This window comes from Balaenoptera ricei, chromosome 18 (assembly GCF_028023285.1).
Source record: "Balaenoptera ricei isolate mBalRic1 chromosome 18, mBalRic1.hap2, whole genome shotgun sequence".
In the NCBI taxonomy this organism is placed as follows: Eukaryota; Metazoa; Chordata; class Mammalia; order Artiodactyla; family Balaenopteridae; genus Balaenoptera; species Balaenoptera ricei.
The window spans coordinates 73,513,369-73,529,803 of record NC_082656.1 but is presented as its reverse complement, the minus strand read 5'-3'; the positions used below and the strand labels follow the sequence as shown (position 1 = coordinate 73,529,803).

Below are 16,435 nucleotides of genomic sequence, written 5' to 3'. Positions count from 1 at the left end.
ACCAAATATGTATAAACACATGTATAAATGTGTGTATGTATATATAAATACCCATGCACACATACAATATGTGTGTTCTAAAGGTTCCCTTAAGTTTTGACCTGTTGTCTCCTTCTGCCTACTGTTTCATGTAAGCCAGGCAGACACAAAAGCACATGGAAATCTGAGTCCACTTCACAACTGACAATAACTTTTAATTAAAACTCTGGAAAGGACAAGAAGCCGAAATGTTAGGATAAAAATAAAACCAATTTGTAATCTGGACACATGTACAGTTAAGGAAAAATAGTCAAGGTAATACCTTCTCACCCATACTATGAACAAGATTCTTTTCCCTTACTAAAAACCATTGAATTGTACACTTTTAATTGTATGGTATGTGACTCATATCTCAGTAAAGCCATGATAAAAATAAAAAGAATCATCTAAATCAAAAAAAAAAAAGATTCTTTTCCTTAATTCAACAAATATTTATTTAATGTCTGTTTTAGTTGCTAGTGATACAATAAAAAGCAATAACATTAAGTGGTTCCTGGCTTCATGAAACCAACAGATATTAATGAAATAATCACACAAGAACAAAAGTGTAATCATGTTAAGGTTGTAATTTATATTTTTAAAAATTCAAAAGTTCAGGAAAAAGAACCTGATGATTCATTAGTCTCTGTTTTAAGTTTGTAAATAAAAATAGAACACATTCTTTATTTTTCTTGGTACTAATGATAAAGCCCTGTAACACTAAAGTTGTGAAAGAACAATCAAATCAGTAATCTCCAGTTATTCTTATGAAAACTCTGTATTATAAATTCTGATGTAATAAGTTGCTTTGTAAATGTATTCAGTGAAGCTGACCTGAATCTATATACGGCTCCTAAAATGAAGGAGTCGTTTTATATACTAAAACACTTTAAGTGGATATAAAGAACACTTAAAATTTGTGAGAGAAGACCTAATCTTCATATGTCCCCAAGTTCATTAGAAACATATGTAGAGCCTTTCACGTGAGTAACATTTCTGGTAAGTCTCATGTTAAGTCCTGTCAGTGTCTTAATACCACGTTAACCATGTTTTCAATGCTCACTCAAGGGTTTTCTCTGTCTCTCACTTAATGAGCCATTTTTCTACTACCTGGAAACACTCACTGATAACTTTGCAGTGCTAAGTTTCACAGTCCACTCACTAATTTATTCAAAACTCATGTTTCAGAATAAAGCCATCATCTTCTTAGACATCCCCATTTTCATTAATAGGAATAGCACCTAGTAGTCTGAAATTTTCCATGCTAATTTTCATAAAGATACAGTTTTAATATTAAAGAAGAGTTCCTGTATATACTTCTATCAGCGAGGAATACAAACCTGTATTGACTTTCAGAAACACAACATTCCACATACTAGCTGAATTTCTCACTCAACAAAATTACAGATTATTACACATTCATGAGTCACTCATGAATACTCAAAATCATGAATGTCTATAGTCTAGGATACTCTAAGTATATCAATAAATCAAGTACAATATAGGCCCAAGGCCCTAATTTCAGAATAAAGTATATACTGTAATAAAGTATAAAAAATAATAACTTTAATACACTAAAATACTTCAATATATACAAACCTTTAAAGCCATCAGGATACACATCAGAAAGAAATTTAGTGTTGATGTCTCCTTTCACAAAGCGTGAGTTGATTATCACCTCTCGAAGTAATGCAATATTATGTGTAACACCTAAAAATAAAATGATAACAGGCTGAATTAAAAACAATGCGTCTGTTAAAAATCTAATTCCTATTATCTGGAGAAATTTATCATCAGTGTCCTATGGCCTAGCAAAAAACCATGCAAGATTACTTACCTCCTTGATTTCAACTGACAACAAAAAATGTCTGAACTTGAGGCAGCAATAAAACTCTGAATGCAAATTTTAGAAATTCAATGGAGAAATCAATGTCTTTTCAATAAATGTTAGAACTACTAGATACACATTTGGGAAAAACAGAAAATGAACCTCAACCCTAACTCACAGCATACATAAAAATTGACTCAAATTGGGTCACAAACCTAAAACTGTAAGACTTATAGAAGGAAATCAGGAGAAAAATCTGTTACCTTGAGGTAGGGAACAGATTCTTAGATAGTACAAAACCCATGAACCATGAAAAGAATATCAACAAATTATACTCCATCAAAATTTAACAGTCTGCTCTTCAAAGGATGTAATAAAGAAAATGAAATGGTAAGCCACAGAGAAAATATTCACAACACAAAATAAAGAACTTGTATCTGGTATATATAAAGAATGCTAACAATATAATAATAAGATGACAAGCAAACCAGGTGAAAAAAGATAGGCAAAAGATCTTAGGAGACATTTCACAAAATATATACAAATGGCCAGTAAGCACAGGAAAAGATGTTCAACATCACTGTCAAAGAAATACAATGAGATATACCCAAACACCAATTTAAGTGGTTAAAGGTTAAAAGACAGATAATACTAAGTGTCGGCAAGAATGTGGAACAAGTGGAACTGTCACCACCTGTGTGGGTGACAGGGAATAAATTGGTACATTTTACAGTTTACTTACACTTTGGACTGTCTGGCAGTTTCTTTAAAAGTTAAACATATACTCACCATATGATTCAGACAATTCACTCCTAAGTATTTACCCAAGTTAAAACAAAAGCATATGCCTATACAAACACTTACACACAGAGGTTAACAGCTTTATTTGCAAAGTCAAAAACTGGAAACAATCTAAATGTCCATCAAGAGTGAATGGATTAACAAAATGTGGTTTGTCCATATAGTGGAAATCTACTCAGCAATAAAAGGAAGTGAGTCCCCCAATACACACAACAAGGATGAATCTCAAAATATTATGCTGAATTAAAGAAGCAAGACCAGAAGCAATGCATACTGAATGCAACCTACAGAAAGTGGATCATGTGGTTGCATTAGGACAGGGTTGGAGAGAGGGTGGAGAGGCAAAGGCCATGAGGAAACTTTGGGAGATGACAAAAATGGTCAGTATTTTGATTGTGGTGATGGTTTCATAGGTGTATACATGCATATGTCAAAACTCATCAAACTGAATACTTTAAATATGAGAAGTTTATTATATGTCAAGTATACTTCAAAATAAGTACAGAAGGAGAAGGAGGGCTGGGGCGGGGGGCGGGGGGCGGTGGGACGGGAGGGGAGGAGGGAAAGGGAGAGGACAAAGAGGACGAGAAGAAGAAAAAAGCCTGTGATCAAGTAGGAAAAACTGAGCCTAGTACACAATGACTATTCCAAAGTAAAGTTTAAATAAGTAACTACCACAAGAGGGATATGAATGGTATGAGGAGGATTCTGTGATATAGAAAGACTTTATGAAGGAAGTAGATTACAAAGATATTAAATAAGAGTAAAAGGTAAAGCGAAGAGGCATCTCAAAACCAGGGAAAGCAGGAATTAGAGTAGGTGTCCACTGGAAGGGTGACTGGAGCATAAGAGAGCTGAAGTTGAAGTAAACAGAGAGGTTTGCTAATTCCTTCCAATTCTTTAACCCACTCTTGCATAGTTCTAATTTGTACCACTATACTTCATAACAAACCTAGAAAGCCTGATTCTGTTGTTGCTTGTTCTTGATCTGATTCAAGTCTTACAGAATCCTCACTTATACAAGAATGATTACAAAGTAAGCAAAGAATCACTCAGGTTCAAGCACCTCATCTACCTCTCACCTTGAGTAAGCTATTTAAACTCCCGAAGTTTTAGTTTCCTCATTTGTGAAATGGTGATAATAATAGTCTAGTTAGTATGATTGTCATGAGGTACAAATGAAATAATGTTTAACACAATGCCAAGCACTCAAATAGGTGCATTACTATTACTGTGCTCATTATTATCCTTTTATATATGAGAATAAATATAGAGCAGAAGACAACATGTAATAAACAAACATCAGACAGAAGCTGTACAGCATCCTAAGCCTCAGCACTGACCTACCTACCTAACCTCTAGTTAATATTCTGTAAGAATGCAGCTCCACAAATTTAAGCTTATCGCTATTTCCATCTGGAGGGGGTATCCATCCTATAAGGCAAGGAAGGATCAGCGAACTATGGCTTGCGGGTCAAATCATAAATAAGGTTTTATTGAAACCCAGCAGTGTCTATATACGGTTGTCTTCATGCTAAACAGTAGAGCCCAGTAGTTGCAACAGAGACCATGTGACCCACAAAGTCTAAGATATTTATTCTCTGGCCCTTTACCAAAAGTTTGCCCACATCTGCTGCGAAGTTTTAACAACGTTGATGTTCTGAGCAGATTAATCTCTCTGTCTCTCAACATTTTCTCCACACCTACTACTCATGCAGGAGTTAGATATCACAGGAAGGAACAAGAAAGCAAACAGTATGGTACATGCTTTGGGGGAACTTTCAGTAACCAGTTATAGAATATTACAAGGCAAAAGGAGACAAAAATAAGAAAACTGTGATCCAGAGACACTGAATCATTCATCTTATGTTTAGTACAATATAAGTTACAACAGTAACATATGTAAAAAAAAAAACTTTTTTTAAACAGAAGTATATTGTGACAGACTGCAGGTTTCCTCTAAAATTTGCTTTTTATTTTTTCCACAATAGAATCTTAGCTGAACAAAAGACCACCCAGACGCAGACTCCATTTCCCCATCTATCTTATAGCTAGACATGGCAAACCAATTCCTAGACAAGAGACTACAGTTAAAGTGATGTATCTGACTCCAGCCTCACTTACATGAAAAAAAGAACTGCCAGAACTTCCTTTCCTTCCCTTTTCCTAAGGGCTTCCTGATACAGCAGGAACTCAGCTTTGGCAATGCGGATGAAGAGGAGCAACAGGGTCAGTGTGCGGATGAGCAGAGGGGGAAAGAGACAGATGTGTGTGTATCTCCTGAAATGACCACAGGAAACTAACTTGCCCCATCAGCACAGACCAGCCAGATTGTTAAGGGAGAAGTGACTAAATTTCTATCTTATTTATACCACTGGATTTAAGAATCTTTGTTACAGCAGGTTACCCTGTACCCTAATGTGTACACATGGGGGAGAAGGTCATACTTTTTGATACGACTTCCTACCTCTGAGCCAACAAAGGTTAACAACTTAATACAGCCTTCCAGGCATTTTTCTATGCATCCCTTTGTACTAGACCATACCAACAACCATATGGAAAATTCTTAGCATCTCTCTTCCTGACTCAGAAGACATTACGTGTCTAAAATTTTATAAAATCCAATTTTCAATCTATTCAAACTACTTCAAAACATTTAGAGAAAGTTCCAAAATTCAAATTTTAATGCTATTCCTTTAGCTACACAAATATTCCATGGGAGAAGTTATCCTAGACAATGATCTAATAAATATCTTTCCCAGCACATGCCCAGGAGAAACGCATAGTTATCCCAACCTTGCGTTGTGGATAACGACTTGGCCCATATTCAATAACTAACGTTTTGAAGGACTTTTGTAATTATGTACATTTCTATGAGGAATTACTGAAAGGTATAAAAACTTCTGATTGCATCAATATATCCAACAAATCATTGCAAAAGTTGACATTTACCTATATTATAGGTGATATTTTGATAGACAAAAATGAAGAGCAATTAATTAAAAGCAAAGTGTTAGGATGCTTAGAAAGACAAACTAGGTAGGCAAGAATTTAAATAGAATATTCCTTGAAAAGAGTTCAGGCTATAAAAGGGAAATGAATCCCTCTGTCATATGTTTTACAAACAGACAAAACTAAACCACTTTAGAAGAAGAAAAGAGTTACAACTTGCCAGAGAGATTTATATGCATAGTAAATGACAGATGTGGTGTTCCAAGAAGAGGAAAGTATTTGTGACTTACACAAACTTTCCTGGCTGGGAAAGAAAATAGAGAAAGATGCAGAAGGACACAAAGATGGGTAATATTAGGGAGGAACTTAAAGTATCTAAGACCTTTCATTGTGGTAAAAAGTAAGTGGATACCACCAGGTATTTCTATGAAGAGGATTGAAAGAAGGACACCATGGCCAAAGCGTATGAGCAAAGAGAACGGTGCACCGGAAAAGTCAAACAGGGGCATTCAGGGTCTGACAGCCATGCAAAGATTTCACTTTACCTTGAGAGCACCCAGAGTGGTTGAAATAGGGTAGACATGACTAGATTTGTGCACTCCAGGAATCTCTGGCTGCTACTGCAAAAGGGATTGGGAAGAGTCAAGACCGAAGATGGGAAAAAGCAAGCTGACAATTGCAGGAGACATGTTGAAAAATGGTCAGGCCTCAGACCACAGCTAGGGAGTGGACAACACAGAAGGAGAAAAGCAGCCAGAGTTGAAAGATATTTGGGAGGCAGACAGGGCTTGGTGATTCAGTGGACGTAAGGATGGGGGAGGTGAGTCAAGGGCCAACATCCAAACTTCTGGCTCTGCAACATCATAGAAGATGGTATTTACAGAAAAGGAATAGGTTGAAAGGAAAAAACCTGATGCATCTTTTGCAAGTTAAATTAGAGATGCCTGTGAGATGAGATTGATAATGTCTAAACGATCAGAGTTCAGACTAGCACGCAGATTAGAATGTGTATACATCAGAATATAGAGGTCACGGAGGTGGGCAATCACATGAAGGAGTCCAGAACAGAATGTGAAACACAGAAATGCAAGACAAATCCAGCAATGTGTTAATTATCTGCATATAGTAACTGAAGTTTTGGAAAACATAAGATCCTAAAGGAGGGACTGGACAGGATGAATGTTAGAAGATCAAGGTGCTGCTATAATTTTACTTCCAAAATACAATGTTCTTATGTACAAATTAACGATTCAGAATGTTTCAATTTATAAGCTTTTTTGCGTAAACAGTAAATAACTTAGAAAGACGACACTCTAATCCTCAGGATTTCTGTCCTTTCTTCCTCCAGTTAAATAAAAATAATACTGTTCACTTTACATGCACCATATTCTGTATTTAAACTCTACTGGCTTTCCTGTTACAGCCTAACGCTGGTATAAATTGCCTTGCTCTCTGTGTGGCCAATGCCAGAATAGTTGGCATCGGACTCTGTCTTCAGTAAAATACAACATAACTTTCAGAAATAGTTAATGATAATTTGAACAAAAATAAGATTATTTTCTGATGCCAGTGATCAATTCATGACCATGACATCCAAAAAATTTAAATGCATGCAGTTTTACAGGATAAATGATGTTCTACTTTAATTCCATATTCAAAGTTGAAAAAGAGGTGATTTTAGAAAATGTAACTCAAAAGAATCATAAGCAAATATTAATTTACATTTTGGACATCAAAGAACAGAGATGCTCAAGCACACAAACGAAGCATGGACTTTTAAAAATCTTTCTACTTCAATAGTAAATACAGCATGAAAATACAGACTTTTACCTTGCTAAATAGTGTTTCAGGAATAAAATTAATACACAAGAGCATTTTCCCTTTAACGTTCTCTGAGTAAAATATTACATATTACTATGCAATGTTATATATTACTAGTCATTATCTATTATTCTTTCCTAAGGACCGTAAGGTAAAACAATGGCTAATGGCAGACAACCAAAATCTAGATCCCTCAACTGACTGCTCCAAAAACTACTGTAAATTAATTAATTCTAAAGCCAAATAAGGGAATAATCAAAAATTATTTTATATCTAAAAGCTCAAAAGATCAGATAAATGATAAAAAGCATTGAACTGTTAAAAGATATCCTACATATCTGAAAGTTACCATTTTGTATTTAGTTTACTTTCCATGTTTCAGTTAAGACAACGCTATTATATAAATTGATCTTGTTCAAACAATAAGCAGATAGTAGAGGTACTCTCAGGTTTAGTTTGTAACTTTTACGATATTATTAATCACATACTCATAAAAATTATGACTCTGAGATTTGGACTGGGAATTGAGGATGACCTCTGCCAAAGTTCATGAGGTTCCAGCTGTATGGGAAATCACGACCAGGCCACAGAAGAGAGGACCCCTAGGAGCAGCTTTCTCCTGACTACCTGCTGGTTCCAAAACACTGGCCAGACATTAGCTGCACACACTGCCAGGATCAAACAGAGGCCAAAAGCCACTGCGTATTTCATGGGGACTCAGAAATTAACTTTAACCAAATTACATTTTTGCTCTAAAGAATCTTTATCTTAACAAAAGCTCACAATCAGCTTGGGAAAAAAGAAAAAATCATTTGAACAACTAAACAGTTATCAAACTAAACAGTAAACTGTCCACTTTCTGTTCTTCATAAAACAACTTTTTAACCCCTCTGTCCTTTAGAATTAGTCAGATGAATGATATTTAAGTACAAATCACAAATGCTTCTCTGTTTTTATTCCTTGAAGGTTAGCTTTGGGAGGAGGGAAGCACGTCGCTCCTCTTCACTTATTTTTTAAAACTTTTCATTTTGGAGTATTTTCAGAATTACAGAAAATTCACAAAAACAGTACAAAGAGTTACTGTATGTCCTTTACCCAGATTCTCCAAATGTTAATATCTGACCACATTTCTTTGCTTTGTCATTGTCTCTTTCTCTCTCTTATGTAAACACACACACAATTTTTTTTCTTAAATATTTGAGGGTAAGTTGCAGATAAGATGCACTTTACCTCTAAATACTTCAGTGTACATTTCCTAAAACCAAGCTGAGTCTCTTCTGTAATCGCAGTACAATGACCAGATCAAAAAATTAACACTGATAGTAGTATCATTATCTAGTCTACAGACCTTATTCAAATTTCACCAGTTGTCCTATTTATGACCTTTACTACAAAAGGAAAACTTTTTTTCTGGTCCAGGAACTAATCCAGGATCACACGTTGCATTTAGTTGTCATGTGTCCTTAGTTTCCTTTGATGTAGATAAGTTGATCCATTTTTTTGTTTTTTGACCTTGACATTTTGAAGAGTACAACCCATTTATATTGTACACTTTCTTTCAGTATGGTTTGTCTGTTTCCTCGTGATTATATTCATGTTACACATTTTTTGGCAAGAATATCACAGAAAGAATGTGTACTTTTCAGTGCATCATATCAAGAGGTGCATGATATTGATTTGTCCCATTACCAGTGATATTAATTTTAATCATTTGGGTAGGTTGCTAGGTTTCTCCATTTTAAAGGTACTATTTGTCCCATTGTAATTAATTAGTTATCAGCTGAGGCGATATTATGAAACTAAGCAAATACCTGTCTCTCATCATAACTTTCATCCACTAATTTTAGCATCAATCATTGATGATTCTTACCCAAACAATTTGGTGTTTGCCAAGTACTGATTTTTCTACACTTGTTAGTTTAAAATCTACTGTAAGGAAGAGCTGTGAGCTCCACCCTCATGTATCTTTCTTACCTATTTGTATCAGTATAAATTCATGGACTTATATTTTATTTCATGGGTTTTAATCTATTGCTAGCATTATTCATTTTGTTGCTGAGGTTTTTCCCAGATTGGCCAGCAGAAGCCCCTGAAAGCTGGTTCCTGTGTCTTTTTGACACATCACCATTTTTTGAACACTTGATTACGTTCTTGTATAAGATCTTTCAGGCTCACCTTATACTCTTCCTGAAAGGAGCCGTTCTGTCCAGGAGTGCAGGTTCCATTTATGGGGGGTGGTACTGAGAAAACCAGACCCGGGCGCTTAGTGTGCTCCTCGCTCTGGGTGTCAGTGCTGCTGTGACCTCTCAGCAGGACAGCAGTTCTCAATCATTTGGCATGACTGTCCCCTCACGGGACATACGGCAATGTCTGGAAGTATGTGGTTGTCACAACTGAGGCGAGGCTGCTGTCATTTCGTGGGTAGAGGCCAAGGGTGTTGCTAAACACCCTACAATGCACAGGACAGGACAGCACTCCCCACAGCAAAGGTGTGTCTACCCCAGACGTCAATGGTGCTGCAGTTGAGAAATCCTGAGCTAGAGGGCATGTGTATGTGTGTACACACACACAATTACAAATGCGGTAACATACAGTTATATATTTATCTTTCAATCTAGGTTAAGAAGTATGAATTCACACTGAACTTCCAATTCAACACCATGGGGTTCATTCCACACTTTTCCATTCCCATATCTGTAACTCCTTTCTCTGACAGTGAGAAACTTGGCTCTTCTTATCCACCATACATGTGTTTATTTCCTCAGTCCCAGAATATACATAAACTGGTTTCAGAACTGCTAACCGATGAACTAGGAAAAACAAACCTACTAACTAGAGTTTAATATTTGTTTATACATATTTTATCTCTGCCTTGAGGGTATCCAGTAAAAATACTATTAAAAGTTATTTAGATTAGCTTTTTTTGTCCCCCTCCTTCAGCATGATTGTATTATTCATATAGTCCTGTCCATTTGTTTGTATTCCATTTTGAGTTTTTTCCACCGGAACATTAATGATTTTATTTATTTATTTTTAAATATTAAAATGGATCTAAAAGTCAGAAATATACAAAAATGTATAATCAAAGAAGTCTTTCTCTTTCATCCCATGTACTGTTTCCCATCCCCCAATCATTTCCACCAGATCGTCCCTCCACCTCCTATAGGTATGCCATTTTATTAGTTCTGGTCTTGTGTACGTGTGTGTGCTTCCAAAAATGAGCAGATACATGGATATATTCTTATTTCTCCTAGTTGTCTGCCAATATCTATTTTCCTTTCCTTCAATAAGAGAAATGCTACACTCTACCTGAGGATATGGCCACCTTGTATCAACTACATCTCCCATTTTCCGAGCATCTAGGTATGACCACCTAGACTAACCACCAATAGGACAAGAGCAGAAATAAAGGGTGCTTTCTAGGTTATGCTCTGAAAAACAGTGAGCGTGAACTCCCCTGTCCCTGCTCTCTTCCTGCTGAGGCTGGATGATGGGCATGAAAGCAGCCACTTTGGGCCCCCAAATGAAAACCATCTGCTGTGAATGTGTGAGTCACCCTATTGGCCCTTGACAACCCCTTTCTCAACTGTTACATGGAAGAGAAATTAAACTGTGTCTTTCTTAGGTCACTGTATTTTTTGATTCTCACTGTCACAACTGCTTAGACTAGCTTAACTATGAAAGGTCTTCAGGTGGGAAGAAGACGGTGCATACCAGTAAATGAAGACAACAGTCAAGCAGGAAAAAAGGGGGCCTGAGAGAAAGTGGTATAAATCAGACTGCAGAGTCCATGCAGAGGCAATGGGAAGACACTAAAGCAGGGAAGTGATCACTGGCTTTGTACTTTAGAAAGATTATTCTGTGCATACTGAAGAATGGATTGATGTAGTAAAGAGTACTTGCAGAGAACCCAATCAGGAAGCTACTGCACTCATCCATGATATAGATAGTGTTGGCTTGGGACTACAGGGCCAGAGGAAAATAAATAGACTCAAAAGTTAACTAGATGAAGTGTATAGACCCAGCCCCCTCAGAATGCCTTTGAGACCACTTTTCTGAGCCCAAGTGCTCACTGCCGTTACTTCAGGGACTCTGCATCCGTTACCAGAAGTACAAGCTTCCCTGCCCATCCTCGGAACCTCAGATAACTCAACCACCTCCTCCCTCCCCAAACACCTGCTCCCTCTTTTCCAGGCCTTTCCACAATACCTTCTGAGAGCGCGCTCCATGATCAGTTGGGTCTACCACAGATCCGGCATCTTCATGGGACATTCCACTCACCTCCTTCCCTCACCTGAAATACTCAACGCCCTCAAGGACCTCACTTCTCCAGCAACCCTCACTGCCACTTACAAAACATTACCTCTTCTAATCCTTAGAAAAACTTCCGTTTCCTTGAGGTTTATTTTCTCTGCTCAGGAAAACCTTCTCCAATTCTCTGTCATCTATCAACATCCTTGCACAGTGCAATATTCTCTAAAGAATTTATGTTACCCAACTCATGACCTTCCCTCTGCTCCTAACTCGTATCACCCATGTGGATGAGCCACACAACATTATCTCGGCTCCGTTCTTAGGATCTCATGTCAAATAATCTGTTCTTCCACTTTAGCCACCTGGTCCCATAATCACACCCTGAAATCACCTAATGTTCAGTAACTGCACCACTTTCAAAATCACCAATTCAAAATACATCACTTTCCAACGGCAATCCCCATCTTTCCAGCTTATTTCCCAAGTGCCTTCTCTGGGCCAATACTGAAACTTCCAATCTAGAATGTGAGACATTCTATATGTCAACTGCCCCTGACTCTTCTGAAGAGTTAATGTTAAGACATACAAAGAGGGCAAGAAAATAAAGAGACATAACCAATATAAACTTTGATTGGACCATGCTGGGGCTAAAAAGCAGGTAAAAAACACACTGTGGGGAACAACTGGGGAAATTCCAATATGGACAGTACATTAGATGATATTATGAGATTGCTGCTAATTTCCTTTGGTGAGATAATGGTATTGTGGTTTTGGAGGAACATAATCTTACCCTTAAGATGCATTCTGAAGTATTTAGGAGTGATATGTCATAACGTCTGAAACTTTCTGTCAAATAGTTCAGGAAAAAAAACAGGAGAGAAGGGTGAAGGGGAGGGAGAAGACAAAGAAAGGAAGAGATGGAGAAAAAAAGCAAATGTAGAAAAGCTTAACAATTCATCTAGATGAAGAGTGTGCCAATGTGTAAAGTACTATCCATTCATCTTTTCCCTAGGTTTGAAAATGCCTAAAATTAAAAAGTCTGGGGGCTATGTATCAAGAACCACCTCCCGCTTTTGAGCTAAAAAAATAATATAAATTTCAATATGATGTGTATATATCCACGCCTTTCTCTGTGCTCATCCAAACATAACTAAAAATACTTTAGGACAAGAAGGTTTTAACTAAAAGCTTGCATTACTCTCCAAACTGCTTTTCTACTTTAATAATACATACAGACATGACTTCCAGTCACAGCTGCGCAGTATTTTATCACGAAGATATGTCCATTTGGTGGACACTGCGGCTGGTCAGAATTATGGCTACTACAAACAAGGCTGCTGTAAATGTCCTGTAAACAGCATCTCACAATTCAGTCTTTTAACACTATAGGGTAGATTCCCAAAAACTGAACAGCTAGGTGAAAGGACATGTACTTTTAACACCTAGTGCCAGTTTATCTTCCCCGAAGACAGCAGCAGGTCATACTTCAGAGATGCCTGAGTGTGCCCATCACCTTTACTTCACCAGCATGGTAAGTTACCAGTCTTTTTAAAAATGCTGCTCCTCTGGAGGAGTCGTTTTAAGGAAGCACAAGTAAAATATTCTCAAAAGAGTCACCTATGAGTCCTAAAGCAGTACTCACATTACTTTCAAAGGACAAAAAGGGAGAGGTGTGAAAAGAAAGATACCCTCTCCACCTCTGAATTCCCACTATACTTTTTTCACTCCACTATTATGGCACCTATGAATTTATATTACACTTATCTTATGTATTTTCCATACCAGGTATACTAGAAACTCTTTGAAATAAAGATAGTATCTCTCACTCATTCATTCACTCATTCAACAAATATTTATTAATCACCTACCATGTATCAGGAACTGCTAAGCACCAGTAATACACAAATAAACAAGATAAACACCATCACTGCCCTCATGTACCTAATACTCTTATGGGATAATCCAACATTTAGCAATTAATTATACAACTAATGCTTTAATTACAGTGATGGTAAATGCTTTGAATAAGCAGTAGAACGGGGTGCAATGAAAGCGTATAACTCAGCACACAGTACTGGGAATGGCCTAAAATGGGCTTTCAATATGGCTTATCCGTGGTTTAATAAATTTCACATAACACCAACTGATTGACAATGATTTATGACATACAGTTTTTAAACCTGTGGTTTTGCAACTGTAATGAGAGAGGGAGAAAAGAAGATGGGAACTAAAGTTACTGAACTCCACAAGGCAGTACTGTTGCCAAGCCCTTCTACATACCGAACCTCATTTAATCCTCACCACTAATTTATAAGGCAGAGACTTACACTCTATCTCGTAAATGTGGAGTGTGAGATTCAGAGACACATAGTTACTAAATGGCATCCAGGACAGGATATGAATCCAGGCCTGTCTGATTTCTTTCTATTCTATCACAGTAAATCAAAGGTAGAAATTTCAGACCAAGCCTGGAAAAATCTATCTGCACAGTAAAATATATTTTGCTTTACACATGATACATTTAAAGTTAGGAGAATAATAGCAAGCCTACTTTGTATTTAAGTCACTTAATTAAAAAATATAGTGACTTGTGTACTTATACATAAAGTATAATAAGTAAATTAGTGGAAAACACGTTCATTTAAAAAAAAATACATGAAGGTGTATTCTGTAAATATAAAAGAATATTCCTTTCAGAAGCCAGACACAGTAGAAGAAAAACTTTTAGGTGGGACCAATGCTAATTTAATATTTTGACAAACTGCCCATATGCCATGCCACTATGTTATACCAAATCAAAGTTTAATAGAGATATGATACGACAAAGTATTCTTACCCAGATTGACTATCTCAGATTCATGAATTTACCATTCAAGCTCATTAGAATGAAACCTAAATTAACCACCATCTAATAATTCAACAACCACAATAAAAAATTCAATGATAGGGCGGCGGCGGCGGGGGCTGGTCGGGGGAACATATAGAAAACTCTTACAAATACTTTAAAGGCCTCTGGGAATAATCTTGCCAAGTACCTTGTTTATGTCTATGTATGTATAGTTAAACACACACACACACCCCCCCACACACCCGCATTAGATGTGTGTTCCAAACATGCATGAGAATAATTTTGTGGCAATATTATTTCTGTAGGGCAACAGACCTCTCAAGGCCTACTTAACCAATGTACAGCTAAAATATGCATCTGCTGCTGATGGTAGAACACAGCAGAGTTATAAAACCAGAAAATACTCTACCGTTTAGGCTAAAAAGGAGCTAGAGAAATAGCCAGAAAGAATATGAAGGGAAATTTTCAAATTCTTAGAGACTCTGGATGTTAATGGTACTTCTTAAAATTACACCTAGGTTCACTAGAAAGCTTTCCTTTCGTGGATGGAGGTGAATCACTAGCACATGAGATTAGATACAATCACCATCACTAGTTAACAGATGGGAAGAAAAGAGGGTGACAGTAAAAGGGAAGGGAGGGAAGAAAGTTCTCCTGACCTAACAAAAGAAAAGCTGGAAGAGAAAACATGACGACAAGTGAGGATTGCATGACTTATCTACCAACAGATGAAAATTAGCAGGGCAAGGTAGATGTGTAAAAACAGTCACTAAATTGTCCTGGGCCGCTATTGTACAGTTGTCCGAACTGTCCACTGCACAAAGGAAGTTGGTCAAAGGGGCAAAGTAAGGGTTTGGCATGCTCCACTGCTAAGCTGGGCTCCCTGTCTCAGGGCTAGAGTCATCCAGAGAACACAGCACTTTTTCTAATTCACACGAAGTTGCAGTCGCTTGTCAAGACTTTCGACCTACGGGCTGTATGCACTCAAAAGGAGGCTCTTTGAAATTGCAGAAAAGCTCCATGTGGGCTTGAGACGGGCTGTGTAGTCATATTCCACCGCCATCCCACCCCTTCGGCCTCCAAAATATAGCCTCCCAGCCTCACTGCTATATTCAGTGAGCCACCAGAAAAGAGCCAAACTCTACAGCCGGTCTTTCTTACGGATGTTCTTAGACCCACACTATTCATTCACAATTCAAAGTGAACTTATATTTCACACTTCAAATTTGATATTAAACTCCATTATTCTGAAGCTGATGATAATTTATGTTGGGCTAAAGTAAAACGATCTTTTCATTACTAATGAAAGTTGCTAATAAAATTTATACTGCAATTTACTCCTTAAGGGAAATAAGTATAACTTTAATTATTTAAATTTAATGGCTCCTCCTAATACCATTATCACTACACACCCTAAAGGCCTGTAGGATCACACTTTGTTACACATTAGAATTATCCTGTATGCACGTGAGGTAAGAAAATTGCATTTGCTAGAAAATATTTTATAGTTTGCTCTAATTCAAAGAAGCAAAGAGCCATTCCCTCTACTCTCAAAGTAGTCAAATGTGGGTCACTATGGTTTAAATCTCCATACATTTTTAAGTTTCATACTTCAAAACTATACAAACAAAAAAACAAAGACAATAATAGAGCAAATTGGCTGTCAAGCTGCACTAGACAATAAAAGACTCCAGAATGAAGAGTCTATAAAATACTAAATGCTCATCCAGGGAAAGTCATAAATCATAAGTTTAATTAAGTAACTTAATTTCAGATGTATATGGAAAGTATACGATTGCTACAGAAAATGAAATACCTATTCTTAATTAGTATGTCAGTTTAATTCAAGTTTTTATTTCTATTTAAACGCATAGTAAGCAAATGTTCTATCGAATTCTCTAATTAATAAATCT

General features: G+C 36.9%; 1 protein-coding gene across 1 annotated transcript in view; it reads right to left on the bottom strand.

Moving 5' to 3' along the window:
- The window catches only part of PCCA (propionyl-CoA carboxylase subunit alpha), a 374,750-nt gene that overhangs the window by 173,657 nt on the left and 184,658 nt on the right, over positions 1 to 16,435 (bottom strand). Inside the window, exon 17 of the mRNA XM_059903326.1 lies at positions 1,618 to 1,728. Coding sequence (XP_059759309.1) covers positions 1,618 to 1,728 — 111 coding nt within the window. The remainder of the gene's footprint in view (positions 1 to 1,617; positions 1,729 to 16,435) is intronic.